Source organism: Podarcis gaigeae (assembly GCF_964106915.1).
Source record: "Podarcis gaigeae genome assembly, chromosome: 8".
NCBI lineage: Eukaryota > Metazoa > Chordata > Lepidosauria > Squamata > Lacertidae > Podarcis > Podarcis gaigeae.
The window spans coordinates 61,272,185-61,289,752 of NC_139684.1; the positions used below are offsets into that span (position 1 = coordinate 61,272,185).

The 17,568-nt window shown below is 44.0% G+C and overlaps 1 protein-coding gene across 2 annotated transcripts in view; it reads right to left on the reverse strand.

The window, feature by feature from the left end:
- Positions 1–17,555, reverse strand: part of LOC310850348 (angiopoietin-2-like) — a 29,081-nt gene extending 11,526 nt beyond the window's left edge. Inside the window, exons 1-3 of one of the 2 annotated variants that reach the window (XM_083751751.1) lie at positions 7,949–8,615; positions 7,467–7,548; positions 1,010–1,269 (exon numbers count right to left, since the gene is read on the reverse strand). In XM_083751751.1, coding sequence (XP_083607877.1) covers positions 1,010–1,269; positions 7,467–7,548; positions 7,949–7,987 — 381 coding nt within the window. In that variant the 5' untranslated portion in view covers positions 7,988–8,615. Of the gene's footprint in view, positions 1–1,009; positions 1,270–7,466; positions 7,549–7,948; positions 8,616–17,423 lie in introns of those variants that run through there. The other variant, XM_083751752.1, reaches the window with a different exon arrangement.
- Positions 17,556–17,568: the final 13 nt, after the last annotated feature.

Consider the following 17,568-nt stretch of genomic DNA (forward strand, 5'->3'; position numbering starts at 1 on the left):
AGAGTGAAAAAATGATAAACCTAGGAAAACTGAAATTGACAGATTCACCCATTCCCAGTTCAAGGCAAAAGCAAGATTCAAAGAGATTTTCCAGTTCACAACTCAGTCTTTTAGTCACATTGGGACACTCTAGGTGCATGTTCACACCACACTCAGCTATGCCCAGTCTCTTATGCAGCATTCATTAATGCTAATGGAGCTTGTACAGGAGATCTCACCACCTGACTGTGTTCTTTGTGGATCTTCAGATGACTTATACAGATCTCCCCGGATTCTGTTGCACAAGGGGGCTGGAGTTATGATGCTGCAACCTTCCTAAAGCAAAGTAGATCTGGGTCCAGTCAGTGCCTGGATGGGAGGCTATCCGGAAACCCCATAATGAGTTATTAACAGTTAATGGCCTTTTAGGCTTCCTCCACGTGAACAGGAGTTCACTTTTTGAATAATATGAATTACCATATTTTTTTGCTCTATAAGACTCACTTTTTCTCTCCTAAAAAGTAAGGGGAAATGTGTATGCATCTTATGGAGTGAGTGCAGGCTGCGCAGCTATCCCAGAAGCCAGAACAAGAGGGATCACTGCTTTCGCTGCGCAGCAATCCCTCTTGTTGTTCTGGCTTCTGAGATTCAGAATATATTTTTTCTTGTTTTCCTCCTCCAAAAACTAGGTGCGTCTTATGGTCTGGTGCATCTTATAGAGCGAAAAATACGGTATAAGTCACAGGGTGTGTGGAGGGAATCAGGATTTTTGAGATACTTAGGCGAAGCATGGCCAAAAAAAGGTTGGGAACCACTTATCTAAGGCCATATATACACCATATATTTAAAGCACACACAAAGGATCCTGGAAAATGTAGTTTACCCCCTTACAGGGCTATAATTCCCAGCACCCTCAACAAACTACAGTTCTCAGAATTCTTAGGGTGGTGGGATGTGCTTTGAATGTATGGTGCATGCACAGCCTAGGAGGACATGACAGTCTCTTGCAGATCCAAGCCCCTGGTCTTACCTTCTGTAGCCACTGAGTGTTGTTTTCCATGTTGTTTTCCAGCTGCTGAAGCCTCTTTATTGGCCACTTGGCCTCGGCTAGGGAGGGAGCATCCCTCTGGAGTGAGTTGGAAACCTGGTATTCGGCAGCAGGCGAGTCACAGCCCCCAAGCTCTGGCAGCAGGAAAGTGTAGGTGCAGGAGCCATGCTGCAGCTGGTGCCTTGCCGGAGCATCCTTCCCCTTCACATGGGGGCCAAGTCCTAGAACCACTGGATTCACCCCTGCCCAAACAGGGAAGAAGAAGAGATATGCCAGTGCTCCCCAGCTCCTCATATTCCAGTCCTGCCTCAGAAAGCTTTCCTGTGTATCTGAGCTCCTTCAGTCCCACGCTGTGACCTATTGCACCTTCCTCTGAAGAAGTGTGACGGGAGACAGCCTTCAAGCACTCCGTGTCTGCGTGCAGGGAAGCCCCGTCAATTGCTTCTCCAATCCCTGGCTCACGTCCTCCTGACCACTGCAGGAAGTTTTATTATTATGATTTTTTAAACCCTCCCACCACCTCCCTCCTCTCTTGCCCCCCTACAGGTTTTTGGAACACAGCCTGGCTTCATTTAAAGATGCTTTGTCTCTCTGCTCACTGAGTCAAGCTCCACTTCTGATGAGATAATTACACCGCAAGAATGTACACTCCAAAGTCAATTGCGCTTGGATCTCTCTGCTTTTCTCCAGCGCACTCCTGTCCACAACCACCCCTTCTGCCAGCCAGCTGGATAAGAGAAAGAAACAAGAATTTCTGTTTCCAAAATTGGCACCTGGGATATGACTGCACAATAAATCCTGCTTCAGTGATAAAGCAGGAGCACAGGAAGAAAATTTCCCCAAAGCAGGGACAATTGGCATGGGAGAACTTAGCATTAATGTTTAGCCTTCATAATTGGTGCATACACCATGACTAAAAGCATTAACCCTAAACATCAGGGAAGCAGATTGAAGCTAAACATTAGGGAAATGTTCTTGATAGTAAGGGGCTGTTAACAAATGGCTAAAGGGGGTTCTCTTTCCCTGGAGGTATTTAAGCAGAGGCTGGATAGCTATCTCCCAGGGATGCTGTACTTACATCACACATGGAGCAAGGATATCCTGTTTCAGGCCAGGTGCCAGCTAGAGGGGGTCCACAATAAACCCAAGTTTAAACCCCATTTAAGGCTAGCTCACCTAATATACGTACATTCCTTTAATCCTTAAAACAGCCCTAGCAGGTCACCTGAGACCTCCTAGAGACCTCACAGTTGATTTCACCCAGAAGCTGCATGGTCCACAACTCACATTCAAGAGCCACTGCAAAACACACCTGTCACATCTGCTTTGTCTAGACGTAGAACTTCCCTTTAACAGCCCAACCCCTTTTTCTTATTCGAAACTTGTTCTCCAAAACTGCCCTTTCTTTTTTCTTTTTTAAAAAATGTATTTTTATTAAATATTTTCTTAGTTTACAAAAGTATGTGCAATCTCTCTCTTTTTTTCCCTAGTAACATTTTTTACAAATCAGTTTCATTTGTTGAGACATTCTGAATAGAATCCCAAACATTTTTAAAAACTGTGTTTCGGGAAAATCTACTGCTCTATCCTACAAGGGTAATTAGGAGCGTACGTGTTCCAATAAATGTTTATGGCTCCATTCCATGGAATCCCACACAGACTGTGATTTACGGTATCTCCCCTTTCTCTTTTTTAAAAAAGAGAAAACACAACAACTTTTTTTTAAAAACACAACAACTTCTCTATATCCCTGCACATTCCCAGTTGCATAAATGCTGGTTGGTCCCTTCTACATGTCACTAAAGAAACTTGGAATGAACAGTTTGAGCGTCACTTGTCTGCATAGGTCTGGTATGAGGAATCCCAGCCTCCTGCATCCAAAATGAGATGGGGAAAAGCTAGACTGAATGGAAGAGGTTCCTTTGTTTGTGTCAGTGCACATGAAACCTGTAAAACGTGCCAATTTCCGAGCAAGAGGATGCACATTTCAGACTGTAGTTGGTTTCTCTGTGGGTGGGGCTTAAGGACTGAAAGGGTCTTGGGTGAAGGGACCTATGATGGGTCCCCTCCTGTCAGTGGGTCCTGGTAGACTTACTTGCCATGGGATTCCTGGTTAGAGCTCCAGAAGTACCTAACAGACTTATTTATTGCCCTCCCCCATAAAATAAAATAAATAATAATAAAATAATAATAATAGTAATAATTGTCAGCACTTAATGTGAGGGAAGGCCTGGTGATGGGTGATCTATTGGGTAGTGCCCATGATAGTAATTACAGTGGTACTTCTGGTTAAGTACTTAATTCGTTCCGGAGGTCCGTTCTTAACCTGAAACTGTTCTTAACCTGAAGCACCACTTTAGCTAACGGGGCCTCCTGCTGCTGCCGCGCCGCCGGAGCACGATTTCTGTTCTCATCCTGAAGCAAAGTTCTTAACCTGAAGCACTATTTCTGGGTTAGCGGAGTCTGTAACCTGAAGCGTATGTAACCTGAGGTACCACTGTACATCTATGTCCTTAGCCTCCACAAAACACAGTGGATACCAGTGTTTGCTGGGGGGCGGTGTGTGCAACCACTCTGTGTTGGGACTGGACAACAAGGCAAACCACAGTTATTTTTCCCCTTTCCGAATCAAACCACAATGTCAACATTGTGCCCACACAAAGCCTCGTGTGGCTGTTGTTCTGTACTCCTCACTTTTCTCTCTTCCGCCTCTCTGTGCCTCTTCTATGCCTATGTTCCTTTACTCTGGTTCAGGAGTTTTTAACCCTAGGGGATCCATGATTAGGCACCCATAAACTGGGTGCAACCCATGTAATAAAATAAAATGTATGCAATATTTTGTATCTGTATTTTTGTATCTGTATTTTTCTAAGGAGGGGGTCCATAGCTTTAATCAGATTCTTGGAGGGGCTTGTGAACCCCTCCCAAAGGTGAAAAACCAGTGCTTTAGGTCAATAGGCTTTGATGCACTAAAGAGCTCTGGTGATTTTATTTATTTATTTTATTTTATTTATTTTCATTTGTTAAAGCAGAGCAGCAGAGGAGTTTGTGGCTTTTTTTAAGTTAAAAGTTTAATTTAACTTAAAAAAATAATAATCTGCAGCTCTGCATGGGAGGGAAAAAAAAAACACTCCAGAACTCCTAATCACTGTTAGCAGACAATCAAACCCCAGGCAGTACTAAGTATATTTTCACCTGTAATGCCTACTGAAGGGCATCCTCTCCCACCACTAAAAAAAAGTATGTGGAAAGTCAAGACAGCCAGCAGGAAGCTGCAAATATATATATATATATAATTAAATATACAAGCTTCTCAGCCACCCTTCATTATTTTAGGAAAAGAAAGTGAAAGAAACAAACCCTGCTCCCCTCAAAAATGTGAAACTAACATTGATTTTGGTGTTTTACTTGGCCTAATAAAAGCATTGACCTAATATGGATCATGGAGTAAAGTAAATCACTTTAATTCCCCTCACAAAAGTCTCTGAGCTTGTCTGCAATTTGGCAGGCTTAATCCACTCTGGAGGAGTTATTGTGTTGGCAAATTTCATCTGTTTCTGCCAAATGGGAAAAAAAACGTTATAAGAGTTTTTAGAACTGCATGAAGAGTGAAGAGGGAACACAGGGTTTCATTTTGACACAATGGCTCAGAACCCAAACTACAGAGCAAATAACAAACATATAGGATATTTTTTTAAGGGGAAGCCTGGGGCCTGTGCACACCCCTAGTGTTTTTTGGTATGAGAATTGCTAACATGGTGCAGTTTCACATAAAATTGCTGACAGGAGAAATGTGGAGTCGGGTGGGGGAAAATAAGTCATTAACTGTGGCTGTATGAGCCTCTTAGAGGAGTTCAGTGTTTTATCTAGTCATCTTCCATCTAATAACAAAGTCCCAGCACTTCCTGCTTCAGAGTTCCAGCTATGTTGGGGGCCTCCTGGCATAAGAAGGAATTTGGCATGATGTGATTTCAAAGTAGGGGAAGGGGGTTTTGATTCCCAGCTCTACATTGTTGTGAGTTTGGGGATGGGGGGTTAGGCTGCATGCCTGTAAAGGAAAAGGTAAAGGGACCCCTGACCATTAGGTCCAGTCGTGACTGACTCTGGGGTTGCGGCGCTCATCTCGCTTTATTGGCCGAGGGAGCTGGCATACAGCTTCCGGGTCATGTGGCCAGCATGACTAAGCTGCTTCTGGCGAACCAGAGCAGCACACGGAAATGCCGTTTACCTTCCCGCTGGAGCGGTATCTATTTATCTACTTGCACTTTGACGTGCTTTCAAACTGCTAGGTTGGCAGAAGCAGAGACCGAGCAACGGGAGCTCACCCCGTCACGGGGATTTGAACTGCCGACCTTCTGATGGCCAAGTCCTAGACCCTTTGGTTTAACCCACAGTGCCACCCGCGTCCCTCCCGCCACCCGCATCCCTCCCGAGTCCCTTCTAATTCCTGGATCCAAAAAGGTTTCAATTGTTGGGATAGCCAGGCAATCTTCTTGGTAATGGCCCCTAGGTACAGGTCATTAAGGCAGTGTTTCCCAACCTTGGGCCTCCAGCTGTTTTTGAACTACAATTCCCATCATCCCTGACCACTGGTCTTGCTAGCTAGGGATGATGGGAGTTGTAGGCCAAAAACATCTGGAGGCCCAAGGTTGGGAAACACTGCATTAAGGTAATGAAGGAAGTAGCTCTGTGCCAGCGGGAAAATGGGTGGGCTCTCCTCCCTCAGCTGGCTAGTAGTTAGAAGGACAAAATCCAGAGTTGAGGGGTGTGAGAGGACCAGATGTTAGGAGCAGGCTGCAGGCAGAAGCATGAGAGGGAGAGACATGTCTGAATTCTGTTCGAATCCAAAGCTGTGGCTATAAGAGAATCAAGACCCTCTTAGGGTGTTAATGCTGTGAGCCCCTCCAATGTAGGCTCAGGCTACATATACAGTCATACCTCGGGTTACAGATGCTTCAGGTGGCATTTTTTCGGGTTACGGACTGCCGAAACTCGGGAAGTACCGAAATGGGTTACTTCCGGGTTTCGGTGGTCACGCGTGCACAGAAGCGCTAAATCACACTTTGTGCATACGCAGAAGTGCTGAATCGCAACCCACGCATGCGCAGACGCGCCGCTGCAGGTTGTGAACGCTGCGGGTTGCGAACGTTCACAACCCGAGTGTCCACTGTATGCGTAAATAAACCATATAGCATAAAGACACCACAGTCTCTGGTATCCCTCATTCCACGGAAACTGAACCTTGGGTAAGTGCTTGGAACCCCTGGAATCTTGCACCACTCAGAGACTGGGTTGGCGTGCAACAATATTTTCTGACTTGGATCTCTGCCCAGGTGAATTTGTTTCTTACAAAGTGCTGTACATATTCAATTTGCCTCTTTCTGTCTCTCCCCCCCCCCCCACTTTGGACATCCTGTCTTTATGTCACTTCATCTTGGGCCAAAGTCTGGGAAATGTTGTAGGCCCCCGAAAGTTTGGGATATTAAATGAAACTGAAGTTCATCTTTGAAAACAGACTTTAAAATGGCATTTTCTTCTGTTTAATATAAAGAACCTCAGAGACCCATCTAGTCCAGCCTCCCTGTTCACACAGTTGCCAGCCAGATGCCAGCTTGACACAAGTACAAAAGCACCGTCCCTTCTTGTGATTTCCAGCAACTGGCAGTCTGAGGAATACTGCCTCCAGCAGTGGAGGCACAACATAGCAATCATGGCCAGGAGCCATTGATAGCTTTATCCTCTGTGAATTTTTCTAATCTTTCAAAGTCATCCAAGGTGGTGGCTACCACTACATATAGTGGGAGCAAATTCCATAGTTAAACTACATGCTGTGAGAAGTCCTGAAGATGCTGTTATCTGTCCTGAATCTTCCAACGTTTAGCCTTATTAGTTATCTTGGAGTTCTAGTATTATGAGAGCGAAATACATTTCTGTATCTACTTTCTTCATACTATGCATAATTTTATATACCTCTGTAATGTCCCCTCCTTGCCTTTTCCCCTTTCTAGTTGCAGTTTGAAAATGTTGTACGTTCACACATTTCCTTCAATATATTAAAAAAATGTATTTTTGCTGAGCCTTTGGGAGTATGAAATTTATGTAAAATGGGGATTATTAAATGGTCAATTCAAGGGTATACAGTTAATAAGCTAGTACTCCTTTAAGTGGTCAAGAGTCCTTCTTTTAAACAGCCCATTCTGCCCTTTATTCCCCCTCCTCCTAAGAAATATCTTGCAAAATAGTTCATCCGGATCACTGCCCCTTGCATATTTTAAATTTTGCAAGATGTTTGTGTGTGTGGCTATGCTCATTAATATCCCTGAAACACAAATATTTTGGCTAGCATAATCACTCTGATTTAGAGGTCATCGGGAGTAATATTTCTGTCCAGCTCTAGAGCATTTTAAATTGCAAGGCTGCTTATCTGGGCTGAATGTACAGCCTGTGAACATTTGGAGAAGAATCCACCACAGAACAGATGCTTGCTCTAGAAGCCACATCCTCCAGGCCCAAGAATTACCCTGTAGCGCAACAAAAGCAGGTTCAGAAATAAGCCAGAACATTTATCGTGTAAAAAGGTACAGGATTTCAGCAGGAATTTGCAGGTGATGCGTTGACTGGAAACAAAGCAGTATGTCCACCACACTTTTGCAGGCACAAAGGACTCAGCTATACAGCTGCAAATAAAACATTTGACACAATGTGACATGTATTTTTTAAAACGTTCTTTAAAAAAGCATTTTCAGAATGGTTTTTATACGTGTATATTCCACCAAAGTGTCCTGAAAGTGGAATCATGTGTAGCTGCTCCAATACCAACATGAATGTAAATCATGATGAATGCATGATTAAAAGGACTTTTGGAGCGCCGCCCCCCCCATCTCTCTGCCTCTAAGGGGTAAACAAAGTCTTTTTTCTCACCAGGTCAGACTCTCCTGCTGGAAGACTTTGTACTATCATCTCTAACAAACTCCAGCACACCACAGATGTCAATCCACGGTCCAGAAAAATACTGACTTAAGGATAATCTTTCATGCTCAAGCAGGATAATATCCAAGTCTTTTCTGGAAACTGAAACTGATTGCCAACTTGGGGGATTATGTCATGTACATTAAACATATAATTTCTATACATTCAGGCTTCCACTCTCAGTTTGGAAAGTGACCCTGGTTATGATGAATAGATTTTGGCTGAAATACAGGATTGAATTTGGATACATCTCTGGAATGACTGCTTGGTTTTTACAACAGTTGCTGCGATCACAATCTCAAGCAATTGTTGTTCTGGCTTCACTTCTACATGGGTGTGGAGCTGGAGGAAGCTGCTGCCAGCCAAACATTGGAGTTCGAGTATAATGGTAAGAGCCGGGATGGGGAACTTCCAGCCCATGGGCTAGATGTGGTCCAGGGGGGGATCGGCCCCTGGTCCATGGACTAACCTCCTCACCCTACCCCCAATGAAGCCAATGGGAAGCTATTTTTGTCATGACCCTTGCATCTAGCAGTGATCCAGACAGGTTCAAGGCTCAGAGCTGGCTAATATGGAAGATATGGAAATAGTATGTTAGACTGTTCAGCAGGGGTCACCAGCTTTCCTAGGCCAGTGGGCACATTCGGAATTTTGAGAAAGTGCCATGGCACCAGTCTCAAAATGGCTGCCATGGAGTGGCATAACACAAAATGGATGCAGAAAAAGAGACAGGCATTGTCTACTGGCAGTTGTTCTCTTGGGTTTCAGGCACTGCTCCCTTCACAGCCCTACCTGGAGATGTCAGGGTTTGAACTTGACACCTTCTGCACGCAACACAGATACGGTCATTGCAGGTTGGAATGTAATCCAGATCACATCCACTCCCCCCCCCAAACTCTGGCTAAAAACACCAGCTGGGTCTGATCGGATCTGACAGTGCCACAGTTCCTTGCCATCTGCTTTTTCTCTGTGCCAGACAGCAGGAATGGCTATGAAGTAATGGATGGCCAACACGTAGCGCATGGAAAACTCCAGAAGTCTGCTGGGGGGATCTAGCTGCCTCCCCCCTTGCCCCCCGCAGCTGCTTAGATGAGAAGCCAGGACTTCTGGCATATCCATAACTTGACGAGACCCTTGGAGCCTGAGCTTGGCCAAAAGGAACCAGAGTCAACGTGCTTTGGCCTGTTCCTCACCCACAATGGAAACTGCAGTTTTACTGTCAGCATTTTCTGTAGGTGAGAAAGAAAGGCTTCCACCTGCGTAAAAAGGAAAACAAAAGCCCCAAGAGCCATCCGTCAGGCTGATAGTTTCCAGCTAAAGTTCCAAATGGCTGCATGGGGGAGAACAAGAAAAGAAATGGAGGCAGCTGGAGCAAAAAAGAGAGGGGTCAGGGCACGCCATTCAGCTGTGAGATGAGCCCAGTTGCAGTGCAGAAATGGCAGGTGTGGAAACCAGTTACTTACTCAGCCATCACTCTTATCCCTCCTCAACACTTCAAGGTGGGCTGCCTGCCATATGTATATGAATTAGCACTGCATTATCATTTGTGCGTGGTATGTTCATCAGCTTATTCATTTTTCTTTTTTCAAGAAAAATATAAGGAGAGCCCTGCTGCCAGTGGCCCATCTAGTTCAGCATCTTGTTCTCATAGTGGCCAAACAGGCCCCCCACTTCTGATTCCCAGCAATGGATGTAAAAGTTACATCTGTACACTAGGCTACTTTTTATACACACCCCTCTCTGCCCTCCATCCACCAAGCAAGTCTTTATCAGAGCTCAAGGACACCTTCCAGCCAGGTAAAAGCAATAAAGGACGTTGTGAAGCAGGGCTGGCGATAGGTATGTCCAGAGGAAAATCAAAAGGGCCACGAAAAGAAGCTGAAAGGGACACATTCTGTAATGTTTACAATAAGTCAATTCTCTTTATTACTTCTCTCAGTTGCTGCCACTCATCCACATCTAAAAGCCTCTCCTGCTCCCATATACAGTGGTACCTCAGGTTACATACGCTTCAGGTTACAGACTCCGCTAACCCAGAAATAGTGCTTCAGGTTAAGAACTTTGCTTCAGGATGAGAACAGAAATTGTGCTCCGGCGGCACGGCGGCAGCAGCAGGAGGCCCCATTAGCTAAAGTGGTGCTTCAGGTTAAGAACAGTTTCAGGTTAAGTACGGACCTCCGGAATGAATTAAGTACTTAACCTGAGGTACCACTGTATGTTTTGAGGGGGGAGGCAGTTGAATTTTTCTTCCATCATTGGTGCTCAGATCAATAATTCCCAGGGAACAACGCAACAAGGTTTGTGTGGACCACCATCAGCACTTGTGCACTATCATTACAAGGTGGGAGAGAACCAAGCCAAGACCATCTTTGCTTAAGCAAAGGAGAGTTCACCCATCACCTGTGGTGATGGTCATTTAAAAATGTATCATTTTGTAGTTTTGTGAGAATAGCAGTTTATATTTTAAACTCCTAAACCTCACAGCTTCTAAGCATAGCAGCAAAGGGCTAGCGTGGGAAAGAAAGTACAGTGGTACCTTGGTTTATGAACTTAATCCGTTCCAGAAGTCCGTTCTTAAACCAAAGCGTTCTTAAACCAAGGTGTACTTTTTCATAGCAGTGCGGGACTCAATTTACAAATGGAACACACTCAACAGGAAGCGAAACATGTTCTTATTCCAAGGCAAAGTTCACAAACCAAAACACCCACCTCAGGGTTTGCAGCGTTATTGTTCATAAACTACGGTAAGCTGTTCTTAAACCAAGGTACCACTGTACTTCTTTACCTGTTTGACAGTTCTCTGTATTGGACTGACGATTAAAAATACCACAGAAACGAGACCAGAGTGGCTCAAAGTCTTGCTTGCTGCTGTGATGTGTGGATAATGTAACTACACTAACAAAACCAGTCCAAAATCCATTCCCAACCAAACTAATCTGATATACATAGATATATTTAAATGCTATTTGCAGCATCAGCAAAAACCAAGTTGCATCTGTGTTTTCTTTATAGTGTTCACCCCCATTTATGCCATTATCCCCTTCAGCTCTCCCTTCCCCAGAGGAAACTGACAGAGGAGGAACTCACCCATCACCCCCATCTCTGGAAATTCTCATTATGTTTTCAATCCCACTCATTTATTTTGGAGGGGAAGGGGAGGGTATGCATTGATTTGGCATTCCTTCTTCCTTATGCTGTTTTCATCGAGCACAAAAAGGACCCCACCTATTTTAAAAGCCCCATAAATTACAGAGAAACATTCCCCCCCCCCACGTAACAGCAAGGCCCCTTGGCTATATTAATTGGGGCCTTCTGCCACTCTTCAAAGACCAGGGAACATTCCTTGGCTGCACAAGAGAAAAAGGTGAGCTATTGTTGATTTGCAAAGCCCTAAAGTAACATGGGTTAAGTCCAGTGATAAACAGAAATCCCTCAAGTTAAACATTTGGGAGTCAAGAGTATCCATTCAGTATAATCACCAATTGCAGCTTAAAGCACAGCTATGAAGTGCTGTTTGGGGTGGTCCCCATCCAGGGGACTGGCAAGATAGTTTTTCTGTTCAGCTTTTCTGTCACCCAGAAAGGCAGTAGGATAGTTGGGTAATTACCCAACTTTGGACTTGAACGGTCTTATGAACAACTTCTCTAATCACTATCCTCATCATCTACAATTTTAAAAGATAAGATGGTTCCTGTATGCAGGCTCACAATCTAGTAGGCATGATACAAAAGGAAAAAGCAAAGCAAAGCGGGAAAACAGGCATAAGAGCAACTGAGCTAACACCAGGAGAGGGAAGGAGCCAAACCAGTCTCCCTCTTGCCATGAAGCTGCCTTAGAAGAATGGCAGCTCTGTATTGATCCATCTAGCTCTGCAGATCTACCAATCTAGTGGCAGCAGCTCTCCAGGACTGCAGTCATTGTTCTCTCCTAGCCACATTTGGAGATGAGTGTGATTGAATCATTTAGATGGCTGAGTTGGGATTTGAACCCTGGTCTCCCTAGGCCCTAGTCCAACTCACTAACCACTACACCACACCACACCGGCTCACCAAATTAAACTTGTTTTGGATGCAGATTTTGGACGGCTGTGGTATGAAGTAAACACAGCCTTCTGCCCCTCTGGCACCCATCTCCTGTCTCTGCTCTGAAACATGCGTCCTTGGGTGCGAGGCCATGCTCTGAGGTTATCAAAGCCATGGGGTGAATTTGCAACCTCACACTTTATTAATAGAGGCAGCTCTGCCTTTCCTATCTATAGGAGACAGTTGTGCCCCTGTCATGCCAAACAGCTGTCACAGAAGACTATGGCAAATGTCACCCATCAAATGCTTCTGATAGCTTTCCTTGAAAGCAGCAAGGAGGTGTCATAAATTTGCTCATGATTATGCAAAGCAGGCCCCTCTCTAGGGTTGCCTTCAGACTGTCCATCTTTTGCAGGAAGGATTCGGGTTAGTGCAATTAAAGTGGATTACAGCGCTCTAGTGCAATAAATCCCGCCCTGCCCCTTTTTAATGGAATGTTGCAATTAGAAAAGTGATGAGGAAGACCTGAAAGTGTGAGATGAACAATTAACTGGGATGATTAACCATCACACAATCAAATCAGAATGAATTTTGAATGAACGTTGTATAACTTACAATAGTTGTATAACTGCTCAATAAAGACTGGACTTAATCTAACGTCCATTGTGATGGAGAATGGTTCGGGATAGGGGAAATCATGGGATTTATTTTTTTGACTCAGCACTACATATTAAGAAATAGGTTTTCTTAAGAAAAGCACACAGCTGAATATTGCCCAGGAATATCAACCACTTGGGAAAGTATGGGAGTGTAAAAAAGAGGCACTGTATCTGTTATGTACTGAAGTTCTCACCCTGGGCCAGCAGGGGGATACTGTAGATAGTTATGCAAATGAAGGATCGAAAGTGACGTTCAGTGATTGGATAGTTTGTATGCAAATGAAGGATCGAAAGTGACGTTCAGTGATTGGATAATTTTAGAAAGTTGTTACAGTAACAAGGTACTGGAGCTCTATATAAGCAGGCTGACTGAGCCCTTCAGCTCAGTTCAGTTCTGGCCTCAGAATAAAGAAGAGCTGTTTGAAGAATCGCTGTGTCGTCTGATATGTTCGCCCACAACTTAACAGTATCTCTTGGGTTTAAGGAATTCTGTTCTTTTCTCTGTCACTGCAAAATCATTTGCTCCTCCCAAATAAGCCCCACTGGCACAGATACACCTTTCACAGGAAAGGAGACACTCCCCCGGTTTAATAGGCAGGAGTACAGGAAGCTGCCTTACACTAATTTGGCCCACAAATTCATCTAGTCAGGACAGACCCAAGACATTTTGCTGCCTGAGGCAGAGTGGCAAATGGTTCTCCACGCCTCCCTCTCCAGCTCATGGTGCATAACATCTGAGGCCAGTCAAGTAATTTTGGCACCTGAGGCAGAGCTCCCCACAAGTGCCTATCACCCTCCTTGGGAGTACAACTACAATAATAAGAAATTAAACAACTGACAATTTGCTGCCCCTATTATGACACCCAAAAGAAGCTGTCTGAGGCGGCTAACTCAGTTTGTCTAATGGTATGGCTGGCCCTGCATCTAGCTCAGTACTATTTCTACTGACTGGCAGTAGTTTCCAAAGTTTCAGACAGGAGATGTCAATGATTGAACCTAGGATCATTTGCATGCAAACCATGACCATAACATCCTATTTCTTACAGTAGCCAATCATATGGCCCAGGAAAGCCCAGAAGCAGAGCATGAAGGCAATAGCTTACTCCTGCTCCCCAGCAACTGGTATTTGACAGAGACCTTATGACTAGTAACCATTGGTAGATCTATTCTCTATTTATCCATCTAATCCACTTTTAAAACCACCTAAGCCCATCACGACATTAAGAGGCAGCAAAATACATAAAGTAAATTATGTACTGTGAAATAGTATGTTTCAATGATAGCAGTTTCACTTAGGGTTAAATTAAACAAACAACGGTCAATGTGATTTGTCTCTCCTCCTCCTCAACTTCCATTATTAGTTGGCAGAGCTGCACCAATGTAACACCACATATTGTATCATACACTACAAACGTTCTGCTTCTTCTTGGCCCTTAAAACCCCCCCAGTATTTTTCTTAACTATTTTTAAAAGAATTAAATTTAAAAGGGGGGGATAACAAACAAATGTGCCATTTAGAAAAGAAATGCATTATGGCTCTTAGTGGTCCAAGATTACCCAGAAAAAAGAAGATCCTATAATAAAAAATGTTGTTACAATGTCCTTAGTATATTTACTATAGCCGTGCTTTCTTTAGGACTATGTTCCCTCCAAGGCAGATTTTGCAGAAAACAGCTCCCACCTCTGGACTGAAGTTAAATCAGACTGAGACTTAACTTTGTGAGCGATGTTGGGAATTGAAGCCATATGATCTACTAATACAGATAGGAAAAGTAAGCAAGGGCAATAGGACCCACATTTCTTGTTTCCACTGGAGTAAGGACCTAACAGAAGCAGAAGACACCAAGAAGAGGTGGCAAGAATACACAGAGGAATTATACCAGAAAGATATGAATGACTTGTACACCCCAGGTAGTGTGGTTGCTGACCTTGAGCCAGACATCCTGAAGAGTGAAGTCAAATGGGTCTTAGAAAGCACTGCTAATAACAAGGCCAGTGGAAGTGATAATATTCCAGCTGAAGTATTAATTTTTTTCAAAGATGATGCTGTTAAGGTGCTACACTCAATATGCCAGCAAGTTTGGAAAACTCAGCAGTGGCCAGAGGAATGGAGAAGATTAGTCTACATCCCTGTAGTAAAGCAGGGCTATCCACCCCCCCCTTTTCCTCCTAGACACTGGCAGGACTTGGCCAGGAAGGTGGAAAGATCACTAGGTGTTGCAAATCACAAGCCAAACGGTAAAAGCTGCCACCACCTCCTTTCCTGGACCACCCTCCAATGGGGTTCAAGAAGGAGAACCCCCCCTTTGATATTTACCGGGTTTGCCCAGCCCTGAGTAACTTTACTATGACGCAGACAGAAATTAAACAGGTAGGTGTCCAAAAGGTAAGCACCAGTTTAGCTTCCCCGAGCAAAGGCACAAAGACAAAAAGTCCTTTCCAAGTTTATTGAAAAAGCCACTCAAAAAGTTGCACATTTCTTAGAAGGTTACAGACAAAACAATAAAAACATTGTAAAATATAATTAAGTAAAACCATACTCACACAGCAACAATAGTTCAAAACACAGAGAGTAGTCAAGAGTCCTTTCACTGGTCAAACGCCCCCAGGCAAAGTACCAGGCTGTACAAATCAGATAACATCTCATCCTGCCTAGAATCAAGATGTAATTGACTCACACCTCTAGAGGCAGGGAGCTTTACATTTAAAGAGACCAAACACCCATTCCCCAAAAAGCCACAGTTTTATCTTTCCCAGGATGCCTCACTCCTACGTGAACCAGCACCCGACACACCAAGATTTCCCAATTTCACTACAATCTCAATCCCAAAGAAGGGCAGTGCCAACCTCTCCAACTACTGCACAATTGCACTCATTTCACACGCTAGCAAGGTTATGCTTAAAATTCTACAAGGCAGGCTTAAGCAGTATGTGGACCGAGAACTCCCAGAAGTGCAAGCTGGATTCCAAAGGGGCAGAGGAACCAGAGACCAAATTGAAAACATGCGCTGGATTATGGAGAAAGCTAGAGAGTTCCAGAAAAACATCTACTTCTGCTTCATTGACTATGCAAAAGCATTTGAATGTGTCGACCACAGCAAACTATGGTAAGTTCTTAAAGAAATGGAAGTGCCTGATCACCTCATCTGTCTCCTGAGAAATCTCTATGTGGGACAAGAAGCTACAGTTAGAACTGGATATGGAAAAACTGGTTGGTTCAAAAATGGGGAAAGGAGTATGACAAGGCTGTATATTGTCTCCCTGCTTATTTAACTTATATGCAGAATTCATCATGTGAAATGCTGGACTTGATGAATCCCAAGACCGAATTAAGACTGCCAGAAGAAATATCAACAACCTCAGATATGCAGATGACACAACCTTAATGGCAGAAAGTGAGGAGGATTTAAAGAACCTTTTAATGAGGGTGAAAGAAGAGAGTGCAAAATATGGTCTGAAGATCATGGCCACTGGTCCCATCACCTCCTGGCAAATAGAAGGGGAAGAAACAGAGGCAGTGAGAGATTTTACTTTCTTGGGCTCCATGATCACTGCAGATGGTGACAGCAGTCACGAAATTAAAAGACGCCTGCTCCTTGGGAGAAAAGCAATGACAAACCTAGACAGCATCTTAAAAAGCAGAGACATCACCTTGCTGACAAAGGTTCACATAGTTAAAGCTATGGTTTTCCCAGTAGTGATGTATGGAAGTGAGAGCTGGACTATAAAGAAGGCTGATTGCCAAAGAATGGGTGCTTTTGAATTATGGTGCTGGAGGAGACTCTTGAGAGTCCCACAGACTGCAAGAAGATAAAACCTATCCATTCTCAAGGAAATCAGCCTTGAGTGCTCACTGGAAGGACAGATCGTGAAGTTGAGGCTTCAATACTTTGGCCACCTCATCAGAAGAGAAGACTCCCTGGAAAAGACCCTGATGTTGGTAAAGATGGAGGGCACAAGGAGAAGGGGACGACAGAGGACGAGATGGTTGGACAGTATTCTCGAAGCTACCAGCATGAGTTTGACCAAACTGCGGGAGGCAGTGGAAGACAGGAGTGCCTGGAGTGCTCTGGTCCATGGGATCACAAGGAGTCAAACACAACTAAACAAACAAGGGGTAGTGGGAGTTGTGATCCAGCCATATCTAGAGGGCCACAGGTTTCCCATCTCCACATTAGACAGAATGAGGTCATCACCTGATGTTGGGTGTTATGAAAAGGGCAGCAAACTGTCCTTGTTTCATGGTTGTTGTTGGTCTTGAATGAATTAAGTATTTTATTTGGCATGGGAATCAACATAAGCAGGACACTTCCTTCTCAATGCTTTAAGTCCCCACCCACTCATATTTATTTAATATTTAAGTCACAGGTTAGTAACAACATTGTATCAGTGAAGTTATTTCTAAGAGTGGCGAAATCATCACCAAGTTGTGATGGTGTTATCAATAATAGTAGTATTTTAGGATGTAAAATTAAAAAAAATATATTCCTAAAAAAACCCCAACAACTATTCCAAAATCACGTTTTTGCTCGACCTAGAAAATTATTTCCTCCTCCTTTTAGTTTCTAGGTGGATACTCCGCTGTCCGATCACAGGGATGCTAAAATCTTGTCTTTCTCTATTGATGTCTATGACTGTGACCTTTGTTCTGCCCCCAGGAACAAAAACAATGATTCTCCCATTTAACCCGCAAATGACCCGTCGAGAAAATAACATGGTTTACTCTTACTCTACATCTTTTCTTACGTCTGCGAAATGTGGAGCCGCTCTACGCGTCCCGTTTTTCTACTGCTCCGCTTCACATTGGTAACCGAACATGGCTCTATGGCATTTTGCAAAGCGGCTACAGGGGCATGCTGGGAGCTGTAGTACAGCGTCGCCTCCCGGACCT